Source organism: Canis lupus, chromosome 27, assembly GCF_048164855.1.
Source record: "Canis lupus baileyi chromosome 27, mCanLup2.hap1, whole genome shotgun sequence".
Taxonomy (NCBI): domain Eukaryota; kingdom Metazoa; phylum Chordata; class Mammalia; order Carnivora; family Canidae; genus Canis; species Canis lupus.
This window is the reverse complement of record NC_132864.1, coordinates 30,723,702-30,745,242: the sequence shown is the minus strand read 5'-3', so window position 1 is coordinate 30,745,242 and position 21,541 is coordinate 30,723,702. Positions and strand designations below refer to the sequence as shown.

The 21,541-nt window shown below is 43.3% G+C and overlaps 1 protein-coding gene and 1 long non-coding RNA gene across 3 annotated transcripts in view; both read right to left on the bottom strand.

Moving 5' to 3' along the window:
* Positions 1 to 21,541, bottom strand: part of LIMK2 (LIM domain kinase 2) — a 59,886-nt gene that overhangs the window by 32,322 nt on the left and 6,023 nt on the right. Inside the window, exons 2-3 of one of the 2 annotated variants that reach the window (XM_072803287.1) lie at positions 15,348 to 15,447; positions 13,935 to 14,039 (exon numbers count right to left, since the gene is read on the bottom strand). In XM_072803287.1, coding sequence (XP_072659388.1) covers positions 13,935 to 14,039; positions 15,348 to 15,447 — 205 coding nt within the window. The remainder of the gene's footprint in view (positions 1 to 13,934; positions 14,040 to 15,347; positions 15,448 to 21,541) is intronic. The other variant, XM_072803288.1, reaches the window with a different exon arrangement.
* Positions 11,963 to 13,916, bottom strand: LOC140619614 (uncharacterized). Its single transcript, XR_012019493.1, has 2 exons — positions 13,776 to 13,916; positions 11,963 to 13,569 (listed from the first exon to the last, which is right to left on the bottom strand). It is a non-coding gene; the product is annotated as an uncharacterized lncRNA (long non-coding RNA).

The window sequence follows — 21,541 nt, the reverse complement described above, 5'->3', positions numbered from 1 at the left end:
GTACTACACCTCAGACTCCTGGGGTTATTTCTCTCTCTTTCTTTCTCTTTCCTTTTCTTTCTCTTTCCTTTTCTTTCTCTTTTTCTTTTTCTTTCTTTCTTCCCTTCTTTCCTTCTTTCTTCTTCTTTCTTTCTTTCCAGATTTATTTATTTGGGGGGGGGGGGGTAAGGTGCACAGGAGAGCAGGGGGAGGGACAGAAGGAGAGGGAGGAAAGAAGCAGACTCCCCACTGATATGAGGCTCAATCCCACAACCCTGAGATCATGACCTAAACTGAAATCAAGAGTTGGCCACTTAACTGACTAAGCCACTTACTCTCCTGGGGCTATATATCCAGCTTCCCCATTAGGGTTAAGCTGGCTACCTCCTGCCCCATTCCACTTCTTGACCCAGCCACATAGGTTTTCCCAAGCCTTTGCCATCTTAGTTCCTCCTGTAATGTCTTCCATCTTCAGGCTGGTGGATGTCTCCTCCTTTTTCCAGGTCCAGTTCCAACAGAGCACTCCATCTCCTCCGGGAAGAGTTCCCTTCATGTGTCCCTAAGCACCACACACAGGAAGGGCTCTAAGCCAGTATCTGTCTAGTGCCAGATCAAACTACATGCGGCCCATAGCAGATTCACATTGCACCCAGAGATGCCCACTACATAAACATATGACTCAGGAACTCCCTTATGAGCAACTACAGTACTAGAGTGATGATGGTAACTAAGGTTTATAAAGCATTTTCAGTTTACAGAAAATGAAAATACTTCATCTAGTTTAATCCCTGCAACAACTTCACAAGGTATACCTATATAGCACAGACCGGGTAAGGGAAGTCAAGAGGTGTTAGGTGATTCATCCAAGGTTACTGCTGGGAAGTGCAAGACTGAGATTAAAAGCTGCCTTGCTGACCTCAAATCCCATGCCTTTTTCTCAGCGTGAGCCCTAGCAAGGTGTTTAGGAATCTCACCTCTCCAATACAGGGCCTCAAACTGCTGGGTGTGTTGAATTCCTGCACCTGATTTTTCTAGGTTTCCTGCTCACATTCTTACTGTCAGAACTTGCCAAATGCCTTGTGGAAATCAAGAGAGTGTCTCATGACTTCCAATCCAGTGAAAACATGAAGTCATGACTAATTCACTACCACTGAATCCTAGTGATGGGCTCTCTTCTAAGTGTTCACTGTCCATCTATTCTATCATCTGCAAAATTCCATAGAATTCACTAGAATTTGATCAAAAGGATTAATTTGATCAAAAGTCAAAAGGATTATGAGTTTACTTTTTCCTTCTTTTTGAAAACTGAATCAGTTAGCTATTTCTGCCTTTATTTTGCTAATGGATCCCTGTTATATAGCAGGTGTGGATCAAATAATCAAAATACTTGGATACTGTCCCCATTCTCTGAAGTTTCTCAAAAGTTACTAATAGTGGTTCCACTACTATGCTACAAAGATTTTTCATTTTTTTTCTTTTTTCAGTATACTGGGAAATAATTTTCCATCTAAAAACTAAACACATTTCATGTGATTGGGTATCCTTATGCATCTTGAGCTTCCCATCCTCCCTTCCTAGTTTTAAGTTCATGAGCTGTAAATCAAAGGATTGGACTAACTCTCTAAGGTTCTATCCAGATTTCCATGACACTTAAGATGGATGCCAAAGATTATCTTTTGCTGGGTGTTTGTTAATATGACACCACATTCCAGAAGTTGTGGACACTTGGTTCCCACTCTGCAAAACACTAAGTTCCATGAGTTAGGCACTGAGGTAGGCTTGCTCACATACGCTTTCATTTAATTCTTGAAACTTGGTGAGGTTGAGGTTGCCATCTCCTTTCTATGTATGAGGAAATAAGGTTCATAGAGAAGGCTGTGATTCAAGGTCACAGGTCTAGGAATTGGCAGAGCTGGGATTTAACCCAAATCTTTGGATTCCAGGTTCAAGCAGTAAAGTTGTCTCAAATAACTATTTTACACTTGCTATTTGATTTGCAACAGTATTTCTGAAATGTGGTAGAGAGAAGAGTGCATCAGACTCTCAGGGACAGTTTGCTGAAAATGAGATTCTGGGGCCTTAACTGAAGCCTACATAGTATGGATTGCTGAGACCGTGTCCAAGAATCTGTATTTTAAACAAGCCCCAGTATCTCTGAGGCACACTGAATACTGAATCTACTACTTTATTCTTTCCTATGGGCTCTTCCACTTGATTTCATCCTTCTCTCACACTAACCTTTTTTTTTTTTAAAGATTTTATTTATTTATTTATTTATTTATTTATTTATTTATTTATTCATTCATTCATTCATTCATTCATTCATTCATTCATTGATGAGAGACAGAGAGAGAGAGAGAGAGAGGCAGAGACGTAGGCGGAGGGAGAAGCACGCTCCATGCAGGGAGCCCAACACAGGACTCAATCCCAGGTCTCCAGGATTCCACCTGGGCCGAAGGCGGCACTAAACTGCTGAGCCACCCGGTTGCCTTCACACTACTAACCTTGAGAGGTGAGCAGGATAGATCGCTATTACCCTCCCAGCTACAAATGAGGAAATGATTCAAAGATAAGTTGTTCACTTTCTTATTCTGAATTAAGCTTAAAAAATAAATGTTTAGGGGCAGCCCAGGTGGCTCAGCGGTTTAGCGCCGCCTTCAGCCCAGGACGTGATCCTGGAGACCTGGGATCGAGTCCCATGTCGGGCTCCCTACATGGAGCCTGCTTCTCCCTCTGCCTGTCTCTGTCTCTGTCTCTCTCTCTGTTTCTCTCATGAATAAAATAAAGAAAATATTTAAAAAAAAAATAAATGTTTAGTGGTTGAAATTTTGGAAAGCCTTGGATCGCTGGGGACTTTCACCATCCTGGTGCTATTCTTACTCATTTGTAACCCCATAGCTGCCTCTCTTTTTTTTCAGTGACATTGTAGTGGTACTCAGGGTATTGTAGGAAAAGATGACTCCAGTATATAGGGTGATCTCATGAAAAGACCACCTTTGGAACTGAAACAAAACACAAGGGCTGAATTAGTCAATTTCAGAAATAGCTGATGCTGCTGTAAGAGTCAGTGCTACTGATGGGAGCCCAGTGGACACCCTCTGATCTAAGCAGGATCACCACAGAGCAGCCTCAGGAAGATATGACCAGAAGATGACTGACAGAAGAAAACTATCCTCAAACCTCGTGCTCTCGCTTCTCTCTAATAAATAAAAAACCTGGCCTGAGGTACTCAGAAGTTTTTTACTGGTAATAGTGACGAACATGAAGGAGAATTTGTTAGCACCCCTCCAGTACTGCCCAGGAAGGGGGATTCTAGTCCTTGGGGGAAAAATTCAAGGCAAATTAGCTGCCACAATGTAGAAGCCATGCCATCCTTTGAGCTTTGATGGTTTCAGGCTTTATAATGACATTTATAGACAGAGATCTTACTCCATACTCTCATTTCAGAAGGAAAGCTCCTGCTTGGGAGAATACTGCAGAGCAAAAATGATGGTGATGATGAATACTGAAAGGGCTTCATCCACATGTCCAAACAGAAAGGTGGTCATTTGACAAAAACATCATTTGTCCAACAAACACTGAGCACCCACGGCACTCTGGGCACTCGGCTAAGCTCTAAGATACAAAGAGAATTTCTTATGCTAAGAGTGATGTTAGATGTGTAAACAAATATCGACAGGGCAATAATTGAGGTATAATAATAACAAAGAGGAAGAAAGTCTCCTCTGTTTGATGGGGAAGGTTCAGGGTAGATTTGGCAAGGCTGGGATGCCTGGGTGGCTTAGCGGTTGGGCATCTGCCTTTGGCTCAGGGTGTGATCCTGGAGTCCTGGGATCGAATCCCACATTGGGCTCCCTGCATGGAGCTTGCTTCTCCCTCTGCCTGTGTCTCTGCCTCTCTCTCTGTGTCTCTTGTGAATAAATAAATAAATAAATAAATAAATAAATAAATAAATCTTAAAAAGAAAAAAAGGATTTGGCAAGGCTCTTTCACAGGGGACAAGATCTATCAGTTGAATCTAAAGGCTGATTACCAGGCAGACAGGAGGCATTTCAGCCTGAAGGAACAACATATGTAAATGTACTAAGGTATAACAGAGTATGGTCCATAAGATGCAGTGCAGGGCATGTGTGAAGGATTATCAGAGAGGAGGCTAGGATGGTGGGAGAGGGCAAGGGCAGATCCTCAAGAGGCAGATCTGTCAGGTGAGAGTCACCCACAGGCAGTGAAGAGTTATCAGAGGTGTTTAAGCAAGCAGAGGTTCCCAATGAATGGAACATAAAGCCTAAATCACCAAAGACAGTGCTGGTCTTTAGTTGTCAATATATATGTCTCCTTGAACGGGCATTTATGTTTCAAGTCTACACTGGCTGCAGATGTGTCCACATGAAGTCTGCTGGCCAGCTAGTGTTCACTAACAGCAAACTATAGCTTCATTAACAAGCAACATCTGTACTGAGCTGGTCATTTTAACAGCTGAGATCTGCCTGTATGGGCTGTAAGCAGTTAAGAATGATGTTGTGGAAAAAAAAAAAAAAAAGAATGATGTTGTGACCTCTTATAGATAATCATCTCCTGTTGCTCTATAATATAACTGAATGTCCAACATTCAGTGTCCACAGCTGTGTTTATATAGACATTCTTCTCCTGGATGCACCAGAAAAAAAAATGCTTTGGATACTTTAATAAGTCTCCAGGTAATGCCAGGAGGAGAGCCCTGGCCTGAAAGAGAAGACCTGATAATCTGAGCTGGCTAAAAATAGACTTGCTGTGTGAGCTGAGGCAAGCCATTAAACTTTCCTGGGCTTTAATTTCTTCCTCTGTAAAAGGAAGGATTTAGGTTGGTAAGTAAGTAAGTAAGTAAATAAATATTCCAGCAGTAGGCCAATATTGAAGAGAGACACAAGGAAGAGGTTGTGGTCAGAGAAAGGTTGACTGGCTGGCCACCCAAAGACCTCTCCAAGGCTATCATTACCTTGGTAAATGACCCTAATTCAGGCCTCGTTTTTGGCCTGGGAGGTCCAGAAACAGGACTTCATGGTACTCTGCAAGGGTTAGACATCCTACAATGGCTCTAATCGTTTATCAACCCCACAGACCATTTATAAATTCACAGTTGGAATTAAAATACCTACATCCTCTATACAGGTACTATCTCCAGACCCTTCCTGTTACCAAGAAGCCCAAGAAGCTGAATTAGGCATCAGAAGGTTGTTCTGTTGGCATGAACCTAAAGAGCAATAAGCATCCATGGAGAGAAATTTCATTACGGCACTAGCGAGCCAGCCAAACCAGCCCTGTCTACACCAAAGAACCCCCTTCTGGAGACCAAATCCAGATTCAATATTTTTAACTGGACATGCTACTAGTTTTGCTTCACTAACTTTTCACTTTCTGTTTCACTGCTGGCCACTCATTATTCCACTGGCTTTTAAACTAATTTTTAATTGAAAAAAAAAAAAAAACGCATTACTTCTTCAGATACGTAACAATCACCGATTCATATATTCAGCTCTGAGGGGCATTTGGCTCTCTAGTAGCTAATAACAAATGGCTAACGCTTATCAGCGCTCACTCCATGTGAGACTCTGTTACTACCCAGTACTACACAGGACTTTCCTCATTTACCGCTCCATTAGGAATTAGGGAGAAGGTTTATCATCTCCATTTTAGAGATGAGGATATGAAGGACAGAAAAGGTAAGTAACTTGCCCAATATGCACAACTAATAAATGAAAGAATCAGGATTTGAACCCAAGTAATCTGGTTCTAGAGTCTGTGCTCTTAATGACCACATGATACTGCTCTTATTACATGTAGATCTGAGTAGTTTAAACCCTAGAGGACAGGGATCCCTGGGTGGCTCAGCAGTTTAGCGCCTGCCTTTGGCCTAGGGCCCGATCCTGGAGTCTCGGGATCGAGTCCCACATCGGGCTTCTGGCATGGAGCCTGCTTCTCTTTCCTCCTGTGTCTCTGCGCCTCTCTCTCTCTATGTCTATCATAAATAAATAAATAAATCTTTAAAAAATAAAATAAAATAAACCCTAGAGGACAAACTTCATTTCCAACTTCTTGGAGAATCGCCAACCTACTCCCCCCTCCCTGCCAAAAATCACCCATAAGTAAAAGATATTATTATTAAGTATTCCACTTTTTCCCACACTATACTTTACTGTACATCTTCACCTAATGCTGTCCTTCAAAGCTTTCTAAAATATAAAAAACAGGGGCACCTGGGTGGTTCAGTCAGTTAAGCATCTGCCTTTGGCTCAGGTCGTGAACCTCGGTCCGGGGATTGAGCCCTACACTGGGGGGGGTGGGGGGTTCCTGCTCAGCGGGGAGTCTGCTTCTCTTTCTCCCTCTGCTCCTCCCCACTGTTCGTGCTCTCGCTTCTCTCTAATAAATAAAAAAATATTTAAAACAAATAAATAGGGGATCCCTGGGTGGCACAGCGGTTTGGCGCCTGCCTTTGGCCCAGGGCGCGATCCTGGAGACCTGGGATCGAATCCCACGTCGGGCTCTCGGTGCATGGAGCCTGCTTCTCCCTCTGCCTGTGTCTCTGCCTCTCTCTCTCTCTCTCTCTCTCTCTCTCTCTCTCTGTGACTATCATAAATAAATAAAAATAAAAAAAAAACATTTTAAAAAAATAAAACAAATAAATAAAATATAAAAAACAGGGATCCCTGGGTGGCACAGCGGTTTAGCGCCTGCCTTTGGCCCAGGGCGCGATCCTGGAGACCCGGGATCGAATCCCACGTCGGGCTCTCGGTGCATGGAGCCTGCTTCTCCCTCTGCCTATGTCTCTGCCTCTCTCTCTCTCTCTGTGTGACTATCATAAATAAATAAAAATTAAAAAAAAAATAAAATAAAATATAAAAAACAAATAAATAGGGGGACCTAGGTGGCAGTTGGTTAAGCGTCCCACTCTTGGTTTTGGCTCAGGTTGTTGTCTCATAATCTCATGTTGGGCCTCACACTGGGCTTCATGCTCAGCATGGAGTCTGCTTAAGACTCTCTCTCCCTTTCCCTCTGTCTCTCCCCCTGTGCTCTCTATCGTCCTCAAATAAATAAGTTAAAAAAATAGGGCACCTGGATGGCTCAGTCAGTTAAGGATCCCATTTTTGATTTTGGCTCAGGTCATGATCTCAGGGTTGTGGGATCGAGCCCCTCTAAGATTTTCTCTCTCCCTCTACCCTCTCTCCCCCTCAAACAAACTTATGACTAGAATTGAAACTTATGGCTAAAATTTTTGCTGGATTTCAATTCATAATTAGTTTGGTCTAGAGTAGCTAAACTCATTCTTCCCTACTGTTCTCTCCAGAGTTTCTTCGTGTCTGGCTGATACTTACAGAGAAGTACAGCTCAAGACTTGCTACTGGACAAGACTGCTAGGTCATCCTCTCTGTCTCCTTTAGGGGAAGAAGACAAAGCTTTAACTTCTCATCTCAACACTTGCAGGCAATTTTCCAAAACAACCCAATGTCTGGAACTTACTCCTCTCTGCCACTTACAGTAACTGCAGCCACAGTGGCTGCTAAGGGAAGGATGTGGGGAAGGGGAAGGGGAAGGGCAGGGAAAGGCCTCACTTACATCATATCTTTTGGCCACCTCTGGCAATTCATTCAATAAATATCTTCCCCATGCCAACAATGTGCTCAGTGGTGACACAATGGGGGGCAAAATGTCCCATAGCCATGACTAGGTTATACTTACTTACAGAATATTAGAGGTCTCAGGATGTCATTAAGGAGATGATCAAATGAATAAATATAAAATTAAAACCAAAAAAAAAGCTTCAAACAGAAAGTCTATGAAAGCATAAATAGGGATGCCAGGTGTCCCTGCTAATGTCTATTAAGTCCTAATTATGGCCAGGCACTGTGTGGAAGGGCTTTAAATACATGATCAAATTTAATCTGCATAACAGGGATGCCTTGGGTGGCTCAGTGGTTGAGCGTCTGCCTTCGGCTCAGGGCATGATCCTGGAGTCCTGGGATCAAATCCTGCATCGGGTTCCTCTCGAGGAGCCTGCTTCTCCCTCTGCCTGTGTCCCTGCCTCTCTCTTTCATGAGTAAATAAATAAAATCTTAAAAAAAAATAAAGCATAAAACAGGGGCCATGACCTATTTTATAACTATTTCCCTGACATCCAAGTAAAGATCTGAAGGATGAGCAGGAGTTAATTAGCCCAAAGGAGAGTGAGGGGTCATTCCAGGCAGAGAGAACAGCAGGAACAATGGTCTTTGAGAAGAAAGCAGGATGTGTTCTGGACCTTGTGAAGAACATTGAGAGTGAAGTAGCGAGAGAGCAGGAGGCTAGGAGAGACCAGACCACATTAAGGACTGGTCTTTATTTAAGAGTCCTGCAACGTGATGGAGTTAATATAAGGATGGAGAGATGGCAGTGTGACATGGTCAGATTTTTTTTTTAAGGTCATTCACTCTGGCTTCTTTATGGAGGATGGATTAGAAGGCGACTGCAGTTATCCAGGGAAGACACAATGGCAGCCTGGAATAGAGTGGTCGTAAGAGAAATAGACATGGATGCATTCAAAATATCACCTGGAGATAAAACTGACAGGTGTGGATATGGGATAAGAGAAAAGAGGTATTAAGAAGTACTTCCAGGTTCTGACTTAGGCAGTAGGGCGGATGGTCATGCCATTCAACCGGACAGGTTATACTGAAGAGAAGCTAGTTTTAGGAGGAAGATTGAAAGGCTAGCTGGATCTGAAATGCCTGGAAGACATTCAAATGGACAGGGGAAATTGACAAAGACAGGACTAGAGCCCAGTGGAAAGGTTTGGACTGTAGATATGAATATTGGGGTCTTCAGTGTGTGGAGGACAATAGAAGCCATAGCTGTTGGTGACATGGCCTAGGGAGAAACAGACTGTGCCTGGAGAAACAGCAACAATTCAGAACTGGATAGAAGATAAGCAAAGTAGAACGACCAGAAAAGTGGGGGGGAAAACCAGGAGAGTATGGAATGTCATGGAAGCCAAGGGAAGAGAATGTTTCAAGAGCGACAAAGACACTAATAATAAATGCTAATGTCTATTAAGTCCTAATTATGACCAGGCACTGTGTGAAGGGCTTTAAATACATGATCAAATTTAATCTGCATAACAGGGACACCTTGGGTGGCTCAGTGGTTGAATATCTGCCTTTGGCTCAGGGCATAATCCCAGAGTTCCAGGATCAAGTCCTACATCAGGCTCCCTGCATGGAACCTGCTTCTCCTCTCTCTCTCTCTCTCTCTCTCTGTCTCTCGTGAATAAATAAATAAAAATCTTTTTAAAAAATTTGCATAACACTCTTTTGAGGTAGGAAGCATTTCATTTCCCCTTTTCTAGATGAGGAGACAGGCAAAGAAATTCAAGGTCAGCTGACTCAAGATAAACTGGGATGGAAACTCAAACAGGTTGACTCCAAACTCTCATTCGCTTGTCTCTACAATCTCTAGTGCAATTTGGGAGGTCATACAAAATAAAGCCTGAAGAGCAGCTGATGGACCGATGCAGCTGTCCCCTGGAAACTTACTAAGGGAACACTGTTTCAAAGGAATGAGAATGGAAACCAGACCAGAGCCCATTATTAGAAATGCTCCACATTATTACCTGTTTTTCAGCTGAGGGAGCCAGTTAGGAGACCAGGCTACTATGCTAAATCTGTATCCCGAATAGCATCTAATTTGCTGCCTTTAATATAGCAAATGATGCTCAAAACTGTATGTGAACTGCTAATGTAAGCAGCACAAAGTTGCCTATATGCTGCTTGCTGATAATCCTTTACATTATACTATCCTCAGGTTTTCAGAGTGTTTTCTTATCCATCACCTCTGTGATCCTCACAACTACTTCATGAGGTGGATTACTTTTATTACATCTTATTGATTAGGAACTAAAGCTCATAGTGACACAGGAGCTTGCCAACAGTTGTACAGCCAGCTTGGCTCAATAAAGACTCAAATCTAGCTCTTCTGATGCCAAGTCTACTACTCTTTCTGGGGAGTCCCAATGGAAAGAGGACCCTCTTCAGAGCCAGGGAGATCTGAGTTCAAATGCGTGTGACTCTGAGCAAGTTCTACTTTTTTGGACCTTCCTGTTTTTGTGTAAAATGGGGTTGTAGGGTTACTGTAAGAGTTGAATCAGATAATCAAAGTGCAAATTTATTAATCAAATTCCCAATGTAATGCTTAATAAATATGTCATCCATCCCTGGCTCCAACCTGCACCTCTTCATCTCTGCCCCAGACAGTAACTGTGGGGTTTCTTTGGAATCTTCATTCTCTCTTTCCAAAAACAGAGCAGTATTAAGGCATGTTGAAGGTCACATACTGCTGCTACATACTAGGAGTCCCACAGTGTGTTCAAGCTGGAGTCTCTTGTGGAGGCTGAGGAAGGCCCAGGTGGCTGTCCTGTCAGGCATGCCCCAGTTCCCTGTTTAACAGCCAGCCTTAATGAGTTGCTGGCTGGCTGTTTCCTTAGAGATATACTAGACAAATAAGCAAACTAGAATCAAAAGCTTGGGTTCATAAATCCAGCAGCAACATCAACATTACAACAGCAGAGGGCAGGGTTGTTCCACGGACTCCCATGCCAGGAGGCCAGAGACCCAGGAGAAATGTAACAACACTTTTATTGACACTTGAGAGTTCATAAAGCCTTTGCACCATACCCTTTGATGTTATTTGACACCACTAGTGTATGGCAGGCAAGGTGAGTGTTTTTACTCTGAAGGTACAGAAGAGGAAAGCAAACTTCAGGGAGGTTAAATGACACGACCATATTCAGGAATGTAAAGCAAGGAGTCAGAATGCCTGAGTTCAAATCTCAGGTATGCTACTTACTAGCTCCATGACTGTGAGTAAGTAACTTTCTCTATTTGTAAAATAGGTATGACCAGTACTATAGTTATTACACTGTTAAAAGAATTAAGTTAGACGGGGCACTTGGGTGGCTCAGTTGGTTAAGCATCTGACTTGACTCTTGGTTTTGGCCAGGTCATGATTCATGGGTTGTGAAATCGAGTCCCACATCAGGCTCCCCGCTGAGCTTCTCTTTCTCCCTGTCCCTTTTACCCTCCCCCTCATACTATCTGTCTGGCTGTCTCTGAAATAAATAAACAAACAAACAAACAAATAAATAAATAAATCTTTTTAAAAAAGGATTCAGTTAGATTATTCAAATGTGTAATTCTTATTAGTACAGTGTCTATACATAATAAACACTCAATAAACGGTAGCTCTTACTATAATTATGATGTACTGCACTTGTTTAGGTGGCGGGTGTGGGTGAGAAAAGTGAGCATGACTTTCAGCATCATAGAAGATATCCTGTTGGGGATCCCTGGGTGGCTCAGTGGTTTGGCGCCTGCCTTTGGCCCAGGGCGTGATCCTGGAGTCCCGGGATCGAGTCCCACGTCAGGCTCCTTGCATGGAGCCTGCTTCTCCCTCTGCCTGTGTCTCTCATGAATAAGTAAATAAATAAAATCTTAAAAAAAAAAAAAAAAAAAAAAAAAAGAAGATATCCTGTTGTCACCCAGCCCATTACACCATAGTCTCTGGTTGCTACGTGTACAATTTCTTCACTCGCCTTTCCTGGAGTCACAAATTTAGCGGAAATGGTCTATTGACCAATGAAGTGACAACAGCAACAGCTTTCTATTTTTTTTTTAAAGATTTTATTCATTTATTCATGAGAGACCCAGAGAGGCAGAGACATAGATAGAGGGAGAAGCAGGCTCCCTTCAGTGAGCCCGATGCGGGACTCGATCCCAGGACCCCAGGATCACGACCTGAGCCAAAGGCAGACACTCAACCACTTAGCCACCCAGGCTCCCAACAGCTTTCTCTTTGTATTATTCCTTTTCCAGAGCACAGGCATTAGAAATCACTTCTCAAAAGAGAAAGCTCAAAGAGTCTGTATCTGAGATCCTGAGAAAGGAGGCCCTGAAGGGTTCCTGGGAGCCTTAAGTATGGGTTTTGTTTTTTTTGTTTGTTTGTTTTTCTTCTGACAATGCCATTAGGAACCAGGTCAAGAAAGAGAGTCCCAGGGAAGGGTGATAAAGACTAATTAATAGAGGCAGTTTTCCCTCTTCCTACAACCTCCCCCTCTTTAGATACGTACTTCTGTTGAGGGTGAAATCATCAGAAAACTTGTCAAGGTTCTTTGGTTTGCCAACATGCCAAGTCCCCATAAAACATGCCAGCTCCATAGTTTGACCTCAGCTACAAACAACATGCAGTCTGGCTGTTTCCTTGGCCTTCCCCAGTTCCAGACAGCTTCAGAGACAATGGCCCCAATTCTAGAACCAGTGGTACTGTTCAGGGAAAGGAGAGGACAGAGGTACTTAGAGTCCAAACAGGCCTGTTGGGAAGGTTGAGGAGAGAAAGTAGGAGGGCTAGACAGACAAGCATCCAGGGATCAGAAGGATCCTGGACAAAAACCCAACTGCATCAGACTAAGCTACTTCCAGGAGGTTTGTCAGCTGGCCTCTGCTGTACAGTCCCAGGTTCCAGCCTTCAGTGACTTTCTATTCTCCCAGGCACCTGAGAACCTGGTGGAAGGCTATCAGAGGCAGGATTGCAAATGTGACTGCAGATGGAGGGATGGGGGAGGGGAAATGTAAGGAGAAGGGAGGAGAGTTTGGGCCAAACCCCAGCAATTTCTCCATTGAATATCTAGCTCCACCCTGTGACTAGGAAAACAAAGATGTGGGGGAAGAGGAAAAGAAAAGTCATTTCCTTTATTGTAACTAACTCAACTGGGTAAGAGCAAGGCTGGAAGGGAATCATGAAGTACGAATGGCTGGAAGGCTGGAAGCAAGGGAGGGTCTTGCTATCAGCAGCCTATGTCCAGACACTCTGAATTCATCAGAGATTTTAAAAGACTATTCAGGCTGATGCCTCGTGCTCCTTATAACCAGGTTACTTATGTAGTCAGATACAGTTGTTCCCAGCCCTGAAGATCTTCCTCCAAGATCTTTTGCCCAATCTGGGCAAAAGTCAGTTGGGTCCAAAGTAGATAGTCTCCCCAGGGCAAATTATCAGGCTCCATCTGAGGACTTCATGTCATCCAGTTTCCATGGGAAAGCTCAGGAGTCAGGAAATGCACTCCTTCAATACAGCTGGATTAGAGAGACTATGTCCTTGAGACAAAGCTATAAATAGGAGACCTACCCCAGATGCTCTACTTCCCCTACAGGCATGATCTTTGGTGTAATTGTGCCAGAGTAGTTCAAAGTTAACCTTAATCTCTGAGGCTCCACATTAGAAGACCAGTGGGTGTGTAATAAGAATAATAAATGCATGCATGTAGGTGTATACAGACGTACACTTACTATATAATACAAAGTGACAGCTACTGATTATTATCTGTATCCTATGTGTCAGATGCTATGCTGAGCACTTTATATAGGTTATCACATTTAATTCTCTCTGACAACCTGTGGGATGAGTACTTGTCCCCATTTTACAGATGAGGTGCCTAAAGTTCAGGGCAGTCACCCAAGGACAGTTAAATTGCAAATCCAGGATTTAAAACCAGTCTCATTCCAGAGCCTGCACTCATCCATCATGATAATGTACCTTACTTCTTTTTTTTTTTTTTTTTTTTTTAATTTATTTATGATAGTCACAGAGAGAGAGAGAGAGAGAGGCAGAGACACAGGCAGAGGGAGAAGCAGGCTCCATGCACCGGGAGCCCGACGTGGGATTCGATCCCGGGTCTCCAGGATCGTGCCCTGGGCCAAAGGCAGGCGCTAAACCGCTGCGCCACCCAGGGATCCCTGTACCTTACTTCTTTCTGAGCATGTATGTGTGTTTTTCTCTACACACACACACACACACACACACACACACACACACACACACTCCCTAACAAGCTAGCGTCTGATCAGACCCACAAATGACCCAAAACTTCAGTTCTAAGGTCAGCTCTAGTCATCCATGACCTGTCTTTGTAGCTCCTTGTCTTTTTGGTTTCAGGCCTCTCAATTGTGATATGGAGGGGTTGTGTCACACAATAGGTGGTCTCTTCTGCTTCTGAATTTTTTGTGCTAGGAGAATCCAGAATTTCCAAAAATTAGCTTGTTCTACTCTGTCCTGCTTATTTTGGATAGAAAGTATTAACATAAATAGGAAAACAGCAGAAATAAATATGACCATATGGGTTAGGTGCCAAGGGGAGCCTTGGCCTAGGAACTCATTAGAATTTGCTTCAGTTCTAAATGAAAGGGCTAGCCAAAGGCTTTATCTATAGTATCCATTATAGCTTTGACACTCTGCTCCAATGCTTACTAAGAATCAACTTTGCTGAGGGTAAAAGGAAGAACCAAGGTAATTAGATCCACAGAGAAGACTGGAAAATTCGGAGTTAGAGCTGAAAGGGCAGAAAAATGCTAGTTCCTCTCCAACTCTTCCAGAGGGCAGAGCTCTCTAGGCCAACCCCCCACATGGTTCCTGGGTGGAGGCAAGTGCTTAAAGGTCAATTAAATTACTTGGTATCAGCACGGGGGATGCTTTGCAACACAAGCTGTGTGTGGGAGCTGGAATCTACAGCGCATGGTGCCTGTCTACAGTCTGTCTCATTCTCAAGATGTGAGCAAAAGCCCTACCACTTCAGACCACGAGGGCACACGTGCCCACCCAGCCTCCAATGTGGAATGACTGTAGGCCAGGCACTGTTTTATGTTCTGGAGAATGTAGACAAGCTCCCACTCTTGAAGATTCCAATCTCACAGGGAAATAAATAACCATTCAGTGGGTGCCTACCATGAGCTGGGCCCCTGGCATATATGATTTCATTTGATCTTAACGAGTCTATGAGATAAATTTTTAATATCCGTGTTTTTCTGATGAGGACACTGAGTCTCAGACAACAGAAATGAATCCTACCTTAAAGTCACGTATTTTTAAGAAACTGAGCTGCCTTCAAACAATAATCTAAAGGCTATAATAAAATTAAATAACAAAAAGCAGGAAACTAGGGAGGCATCCTGTGGTGAAGGGCTGGCTCTGCCAACTGTACTAAAAACAACCCTTGAGGCACTTACATACTCAGTAGTGTAGCTGTGGGAAAATCATTCTTTCTGGGCCTCAGTTTCCTAATCTGTAAAGTGAGGGTGCTGGGACACCCTGGAAAGGACTGCTCCCATCCCCTCATCCTACTTCTAGCTATATCTGGCCCATTTATGGCTCTTCCACTTTCATACCTGATATTCGGTTATGTGTTCTTCGCTGGCACATCCCTCCCCTTCCCCTCAAAATGGAAACTCTCAAGTCAGAACCTTGTTTTTGTATTTTCTAGAACAAGTAGTGGCTGGCTTGTAGTGCATTGGCAAAGACAGGAGGACAGACCCACTTACCGGAAGCAGGAGCTATGCCAGGCTTCGTTGACAGTCCTGTACCACCTCTGGCTTGGAGCAACATGGTCCCCACAGCCCCGACACCTCCAGGTATCTTCACCTGCACACAAAACCAGGAAGTTGAGAGGCCCAAAGTAGCAGGAGGTACAGGGAAAGGATTCCTATCATGCAGAATAAGACTGAGTTAAGACTTAAAATGAAAGGGCTGGCCAGTGCTCTGATAAATGCACAATTCCCTCCTCCACAAGATCTCCCGTAAGCACTAGCCCAGGTTGCTCATCTCCCCAGGACAAGGAATTCATGGCCTCAAAAATTAAGTCTCAGGTCACTTGGGTGGCATAGTGGTTGAGTGTCTACCTTCAGCTCAGGTGATCCCGTGGTCCTGGGATTGAGTCCCACATTGGGTTCCCCACAGGAAGCCTGATTCTCCCTCTGCCTAAGTCTCTGCCTCTCTCTGTGTCTCTCATGAATAAATAAATAAAATCTTTAAAAATTTTTATTTATTTATTTATTTATTTTTTATTTATTTATGATAGTCATACAGAGAGAGAGAGAGAGGCAGAGACACAGGCAGAGGGAGAAGCAAGCTCCATGCACCGTGAGCCTGACGTGGGATTCGATCCCGGGTCTCCAGGATTGCGCCCTGGGCCAAAGGCAGGCGCCAAACCACTGCGCCACCCAGGGATCCCTTTAAAAAAATTTTTTAAAATTAAGTCTCATTCCATTTTTTAAAAAGATTTTATTTATTTGTTCATGAGAGACACACAGAGAGAGGCAGAGAACACAGACAGAGGGAGAAGCAGGCTCCACGCAGGGAGCCTGATGTCGGACTCGATCCCAGGATTCCAGGGTCACACCATGAGCCAGAGGAAGACACTGAACCGCTGAGCTACCCAGGCATCCCAGTCTCATTCATTTTTTAGAAATGGTTCTGATTGTTCCTTTTTCCCCTGAAACAAAACTTGCCTTTTCCTAGAATTTCAGCCCTCGCTTATTATAGCTCTGAGTAGATGAAATGAACAAGGTCTCTTTCTCTTTAGGGTCAGCCCTTCCTATGACTATTCCCAGCTAGCACCCAGAAAAACTTCTCTGGGCTAAACATGTTATTGCCTTTTCCTATTCCTCAAAAGCCCTGGCTTGTATAGATCCATAACTGAGTCCAGGAGTTCATTCATTCAACCAACATCATCGGTCCTCTTGAAGCTCTATGTAGGAGACTGCTAGATAACATCATCTCTGCTCTTCAAGAAGCAAATTCACTGAAAAAGAACCCTTCCTCCACCTTTTAATTTTTCCCTTAGATGTTATGTCAGAGTTAGAAGAAAGTGCTGTTTTAGTTCGGAGTAAGAAGTTATGGGTATAGAAGGGAAAGAACACTTAATGAACACTTCCTATATACCAAGGCTTTTGTTTTCAGAAACCCAATTTTATTTGATTCCCAAAACAATTCTGTGAAACAGGTATTAAATTCACTTAGGGGGTGGGAGAATTGAAACCTGGGATTAGGGGCTGTAAGGCAAAGCAGCAGATTCAGTATTCCAACTCAGCCCAACTCATCCTAAAGTCTGTGCCCTTTCCACACTCACTCCACCATGTGGATTCCTGCTCATTCCACTTAGGGAAGTCAGGAGAGTCTCTGTAAGGGAAGCTAATACTTGAGCTAAACCTCGAAGGATGGGGAAGATTTGCCAGAGGCTGAGAAAGGATGGGGAAGGGCTGTATAGGCTGAGAGATTAACATGGGCAATAATACAGAGTGAATCCATGTCCCTCCAAAAGGGACAAAATACAATACTCTTGTTGTGGCTCAGATGCCAACTTCTTCAAATAAAAGAAGGCAGCTGAGATCAAGCTGTGGTACCTGACTCAGCCCTAGAAAGCAGGACAAAGTTGTTACAAGACTCCCTTGTGGGGATCCCTGGGTGGCGCAGCGGTTTGGCGCCTGCCTTTGGCCCAGGGCGCGATCCTGGAGACCCGGGATCGAATCCCACGTCAGGCTCCCGGTGCATGGAGCCTGCTTCTCCCTCTGCCTGTGTCTCTGCCTCTCTCTCTCTCACTGTGTGCCTATCATAAATAAATAAAAAAAAATTAAAAAAAAAAAAAAAAAAAGACTCCCTTGTGGACTCCGTGTATGCAGCTTTGTTCTCTCTGGGTAACTCCAGACTGCCACAGGCACGGTGACAGTCACTGAACCCTGTTTCACAGGCACAGGGGTCATGAATAGACAATGCATAGCTCCGGACACTTCAAGATTGCCCAGCAGCATTCTGGGGCAAACAAGACACAGGCAGCTATCCTCATACCCCAGTGGGTATGAGTTAGACAAGTTGGCAGAAAGCTTTAAAACCTTGACCCACCTGCTCCTCTTTTCCAGTTCCAGAGTGATAGGATATAAATGCCCATCACCATATGAATCTAAAATTCTCATACTTTCAGGAGAGGCCTTTTTGGGTTTTTGTGTGGTAGTGACTGAGACAGTGCCTTATCCTCACAAACTCCATGGCACAAAGTCTGAGAGACTTATTCAAATCGGGTTACAGACAGTGGGCAAGCAATGAATTAGTAAGAAGGTTTTCAATGAAGACAGACATCCAAATAAATTTCCCAAGTTACAGAGGCATAAGTTTGAGACATTTTTAGAACTCTTAAAGGGAAGTAAATTTGTGAACTGCCATATCCTACCTCCAGCAAATCTCATTACTTTAAGCCACATCTTTTTTTTTTTAAAGATTTTATTTATTTATTCATAGAGATGCAGAGAGAGAGAGAGAGAGAGAGGTAGAGACACAGGCAGAGGGAGAAGCAGGCTCCATGCAGAGAGCCTGACGTGGGACTCGATCCCGGGGCTCCAGGATCATGCCCTGGGCTGCAGGCGGCGCTAAACTGCTGTGCCACCAGGGCTACCCTTAAACCACATCTTATTTCTTATTTTTACTTTTTAATCCAATGGAATGGTCTCTAACTTGACCACCCACTTATTCAACAATTCAGCATCTTGGCCCTGAATGACTTCTGGCTGTTTACAAAATTCAAAAATGATCAGGACTTTCCACTATGAGGATACTTAAGATAACTTGTTATTGACACACCCTCTGGAGCCTGCCCTTTCTCCAGTCAACACTTATTTAGCACCTGCTGTGTGCTAGGCTCTAGGGGTTCAAAAATCAAGAGCCCTACTCCCTTCTCTCATATCCACCTGTTTCCATCTTCCAAATGTCTCTCCAATCCTTCCCTGTCCTTCATCACAGCCTGAATTCAGGTCTTTGGCTTCTTTTCCTGTCTTCTGCACAGTCTTAGTTGGCTCACCCAGACTCCCCAGTGTCTAGAGAAGAAAGGCTCAACTGTTTAACATAGCACTCCTGTTCTAGATTCCATCCTATCCCACCTCTCAGAAGATGGGCTCTTTCCATTATCTCCACCAACTCCCTTGAGGACACTGAAGAGTGTCTAGAGAAGAAAGGCTCAACTCCCTTCTCCGATGGCTCCTTCCAATGATCATTTACATTAGTTCAAGTCTTTTAAAAAAAAAAAGTCACTTAAAGGAAAAAAATAAACCTGGACCCTGTTTTCCGCTCTAGCTACCACCTTTCTCCCCTTCACAGTCACACATATTAAAAAGTTATCTACACATCACTGCCCTCATTTCCTCATTTCCCACTCACTGCAATCTTGACTTCCACCTCCACGGTTTCTCTGAAACTGTCTTACCAAGGGCCAAAGTGACCGTTTTGTTGCTAAATTCAATGGACACACTTCAGTCATTCAGCAAATATTTATCCCATGCCAACTATGGGTCCCACACTGTTCTGGGGAAAGAGCAGCAAACGAGAAAAAGATTCAACATAGATATTAAACAATTATATAACTATAATTGGGGCAAGTGGTATGAAGGAGAAATCAAGTTCATAACTAGGAAAATGGGGGTGGGGTAGGGCAAACAAGTATTCCTTAAGGAAGTAGTTTTCAAGCTAAGCTTTGAAGGACAAATATGAATTAACCAGGCAAAGAAGAGGAGGGAAGGATAACCCTGGAGTCTGGGACAGGGCGGTGGGAAGGCCATGTGCAAAGGTCCAGAGGTAGGAATGCAAACTCCTCACACATCATTAAAGTTGGCTATTCTCAGCTCCAAAGGACAAGGGGAACCAAGACAGGTCCCTGGCCTACTGTAGTCCTTCAACAAACATTTATCAAAAGGAATGAATGGCTCTCTACAAGGTAGCCCCAAAGAACCTTTATTTCTCATCATCTGTTACAAAGGGATGTTCTAATCACATCTTGATTTTCTGTTTCTGCCGCATACATTCATGTTCTTGCATCCTGACATTCACATCTCAAGCTATTCTGTGTTTAAGGTACTTTATCGCCTCTTCCCTGAATCATACTTCTATCCTTCTTTGATGGTCCCCCAAAGGGAGACTTTATTTCACTTTGTCTATACCTGCTTTATATCATCTGTTCTGTAATTATAATTCATTATGTTTCTATTTCCTCAGGCCCTCCCTCTCTGTGTCCCCTATCCCCACTCCTAGCTCAAGGGACAAAGACCACATCTTGATCATCTTCAAATCTCCAGAGTCTACCATAAAACTTGATGTAGAACAGACACTCCTTTGTGTGGCAAATCCAACTGAAAAGTTGGATCCAACTGCCAACTACAAAGGTAATTTCCAAAGCCAACAGGGGTCCAACAGCCAGCAGGGGTGATTCCATTGAATAAGTGTTCGAGCTCTCAGGATGACTATCAATGGGTAAAGTCACACATAGATGCACAGGCCTCAGTTTATCTATTGAGCATTCACACTGTTTTTCAGTTAAGCACCTGAGCAAAAATATTCACCCAGAGCCTTCAGTTTCTTAAGCCCAGATATTCTTCAAAAGAATACTCTTGGCTTCTTCAGCTCCCCACAGCCCTGACAGTTGAGGATCCTAACTTTCTTACAACTTTTTTTTTAAAAGTAGGCTCTGCACCCAACATGGGGCTCGAACTCAAAACCTCAAGACCAAGAGTCTCATGTTCCACCAACTGAGCCAGCCAGGCGTCTCAACTTTAACAACCTTTATTCTAAGGTATGCAAGAGAAATATAATAATACAAAGTTCTGGAGATTTCTGTGAGGCCTGATGAAAGATCAATCCAGAGTCCAGTCTGCCTGGGAAATATTTCATCTAGGAAAATACCTCATTGTACCAGGACGTTCACCCTCTACCTCTATAGTGTTTACTTCACATATTTGCAGACTTATCAACAGTAGCTACTGATTGTCAGAAGCCAGAAAGGGAGTTTGATTAAATAAATGTCCCTAGCAGCCTCAAACAATAAGGTACCCTTATTAGGTGTTTAATAATCAGAAAACTGCTTTCAGTTATTATTGGAATTTGCTGCTTTTAAGAAGTTGCAAATGTGCAATGCAAACAGGGTGAGAACTACAACAAATGGGCTAAGTACAAAGGTTCTCACTTTCAGGATCTTTTGAATCCTGGCATAAGATATATTTAGTTAAAACTATATATTTTTTATATTATATTATATATAAAACTACATATTTTTCATATTATATTTTCATATATATATGAAATATATATATTCAGTTTTTTTTTTTTTTTTTTTTTAGATTTTATTTACTTATTCATGATAGACACAGAGAGAGACAGGCAGAGACACAGGCAGAGGGAGGAGCAGGCTCCATGCAGGGAGTCTGACGTGGGGCTGGATCCTGGGACTCCAGGATCATGCCCTGGGCGGAAGGCAGGCGCTTAAACCACTGAGCCACCCAGGCTGCCCTATATTCAGTTTCTATATACACTTCTCTTTCCCAACTTAATAACTGGTGATGTGACCCTCAAATAATCTCTGAACCCACTGGGGCAGGCACAGTAACAGATGGTAAAGCTGGAAGTGCCTTTAAAAATCATCTTCCAGTCCTTTTATTTTTTTTTGAAAGAAAAATGGGCTTGAAGGAGGAGATTCGAGTTACCTAACCATTAAAAAGCTGGTCCGGGAGGAGCTCAAACCTAAGTTCTGAAACTACCGGATCAGTTGCATTTTTATTATAGTATGCAGCCTCAGACAAGTTAGGACTTGCTTAAGACTGCACAGTTATTCAGTGGAAGGGCTCAGGCTGGTACCCCAGCTCAGTGCCAGTCATTTCTCACAAGACATTAACATTCACCTTAATCTTGGTCTAAGAGCTGGGTT